This window comes from Penaeus japonicus, unplaced genomic scaffold (genome assembly GCF_977035675.1).
Source record: "Penaeus japonicus unplaced genomic scaffold, GWHDUDI00000001_assembly GWHDUDI00000017, whole genome shotgun sequence".
NCBI lineage: Eukaryota > Metazoa > Arthropoda > Malacostraca > Decapoda > Penaeidae > Penaeus > Penaeus japonicus.
Window position 1 is genome coordinate 16,282,715 of NW_028234419.1, and position 2,926 is coordinate 16,285,640.

At 31.6% G+C, this 2,926-nt stretch overlaps 1 protein-coding gene across 1 annotated transcript in view; it reads right to left on the minus strand.

Annotated features, from left to right (window-relative positions):
* Positions 1-2,101: 2,101 nt before the first annotated feature.
* Positions 2,102-2,926, minus strand: part of LOC147470030 (cuticle protein 3-like) — an 11,136-nt gene continuing 10,311 nt past the window's right edge. The window contains exons 5-6 of the mRNA XM_086545781.1: positions 2,535-2,752; positions 2,102-2,336 (exon numbers count right to left, since the gene is read on the minus strand). Of these exons, the coding sequence (XP_086401907.1) occupies positions 2,177-2,336; positions 2,535-2,752 (378 nt within the window). The 3' untranslated portion in view covers positions 2,102-2,176. The remainder of the gene's footprint in view (positions 2,337-2,534; positions 2,753-2,926) is intronic.

Sequence of the window (2,926 nt, forward strand, 5' to 3'; positions counted from 1 at the left end):
TCATCTATAAATAACATAAAAATATATAAATATTAACTAAATAATCAATACACCCACACACACATATAGAATCACTAAATAAATAAATCAAATATATCTACAAAAACTCAATAATATCTACAAAATAACAATATAAATAAACATATTAAATAAATCTAACAACATATATCTAAACCCTAAATATATAACAATAAATATATCAATATCCTATTATATAAATATACAATATCTACAAAAGATGCCCTTTCGCTCAGGAAGTCAATAGCAAGATCCAAATTGAAGGTCACGGAAAGCTCTCCACGGCGGAATTCAAGCTGAAAATATGGCCTTATGCTAAAAGGGAAAAGTGAAATGGTCACGAACAGGTGATAAAACTGAGAGACGAGTGAAACACTGTGAAAGGGATACAGGAAAAGGGTTTCTTTGTAACAGTCCGATATTTCTCGGTCGCTTTTATTACGTGTATTGCTGTTAACATTAGCATCGGTATGGTTGTTTTTATTATCATTATCACGATTTGCATTATCATTACTACCATCTGTTTTATCATATATTTTTTTTCTTTACCCTCGTTATTATAGTTGCTATTATTATCATGAGTATTATTGTTATTGTTAATATTATCTTTATTATCGCTTTTGCCAATAGTACCACTTTCAAAATAATGATAACAATTTTAACAGCAATAACGATAGTGATGATTAAAACAATGTCAATAGTATGATGCCAATAACAATAGAGATAATAATAATGATAATAACAATAATGATTATAACTATTATCATAATATATATACCTCGATTATAATTTTCATTATCATTACTCTTATTGTTATTATTATAATCATTATTGTATGGTTATTTTAATCATCACCATTTGTTTTACTATCATTATCACTATAAGTATCATCAGAATTATCATCATTATTTTGTTATCATTGTTGTAATTATCATTGTTATTATCATTATCATTGTTATGATCATTTTTATCATTATATTCAATATAATTATTATCGTCATTGTTAATATCAACAGTGTTGCTGTTAGTATTATCATTACTATCATTATTATTATTAATCTTAATATCATTACCATCATCAATATTACTTTTACTAGTATCCTTATCATTGTTGTCCTTTTACCGTATCGTAGTTATTATCACTATCATTATTCGTGTCATCATTGTCGCTCTTATCATCATAATTATTATAATGATGATCACAAAAATATTACCTTTATGATCATTACTATTGTCATCTTTATGATTGGCATTAACATCATAATCATAAATATAATAACAAAAATAAGTATTGATATAATTATTATTGCTGTTCTTATCATTATTTTTATTATCATTATTACTGCTATCATTATCATTATCATATATTGTTATAATTATCATTACCATTACTATTAATGTTACTGTCATCATTATCAAAATCTTTATCATCCTCATTAGAAAGTCACGATTAGGCCATCAACTTCATGAAGAAAATAGACAGAAGAAATCAGGAGAGGAAAAAAATCAGAAAGAACATACGAATATAAAAAATATATATCTATCAATCTACTTCATTCGTGTGGTAAATTGATATGCCTGTTTATTGATTTGTGAACGTAAATAATGATCCTATTTTCCGTCCATCAAACCAATTACCCATCTATCTATATCTATCGTTCATCTATCTAACGATCAATGTATCTCTCCAAAGTATATGTATACTAGCATATATAAATAACAAGGAATTTTATGTATACAGGTAATTATGATATAGAAATATAGTATGTTCTATACCACATGAGTATCGGGATATATAATTTCTTATAGTATGGATGCAAGATTCAATACGAATATCACAAAAAGCGAAAGAAATAAGTGAAATAAGGCGTGAGGAACCGGCTATGATATGCGTTTGAAGCCAAAACGAAGAAGCATTGTGTTGTGAATACCTCGGAAAATGAGCGGAGGACGGAATAAGATAATAATCGGTGTCTCGGATCACACTATCAAGTTGATGTAACGATTCTGAAGATTTTCTTTTCTATGCTTGCTTAGAAAAAAGAAAAAGAAAAATGTATATTTTGCATCGGATTTATTCAGCTACATTGATAGCATTGTTAGTTTCATCGAAGGGAGGACAAATATTATATAAATAGTTTCCGTTCGTCTCGAGTCCTTAGTCGAATGTGATTCCTGCTGCCCTCTGCTCGGCCGCGATCTCAAGGAGTCTGAAGACGTGAGGAGGAGTAGGAGGCAGCAGGTCGGAGGAAGGCTGGTAGCCGTTCTCGTCGGCGACGTAGCTGAACTCAGCGATTCCACCATCGGTCAGCGGGAAGCTATCGTTTAAATAATGTTGTAAGACTTTTACCGTCCCATTGTATATATGTACACACATAGTATATCAATACAAAATTTGAAATAAATAAATAAATCTAACAAATTCCTGATGATGTTGCATGATTTCGGTGTTTACAATAACTCTTGTAGTTTTTGTTGTAATTCACTTAGTCCACCACCATTTCCCATTATCTTACCTAAAGCTTCCCTGCATGTTGCTCTGTCCCTCGGAGCCTGGAGTGCCAACCTTCTCTGTCTTGATGCCATTGGTGGTCTCAAAAAGGTACCTGAAGTTGCCGTCGCCTTGGTCAACGCGCTCGTCCACCAGGGTCTCGGCGGTGTACTCGGGGTGGCGGTCCTGCACCTGTGGCTGCGCTGAGGCGGCCGCGACACCAGCCAGGCAGACGAGGAGGGTCTGGAACGGGAGTTTGGCTTCTTTGAAACGGAGGAAGAGGGCGAGAAGGGGCAACACGCATTTGTGTGTGTGTGTGTATATCTATATATACATATATATATATATATATATATATATATATATATATATATATATATACATAAATATATATATTAAATATGTATATAAAACATA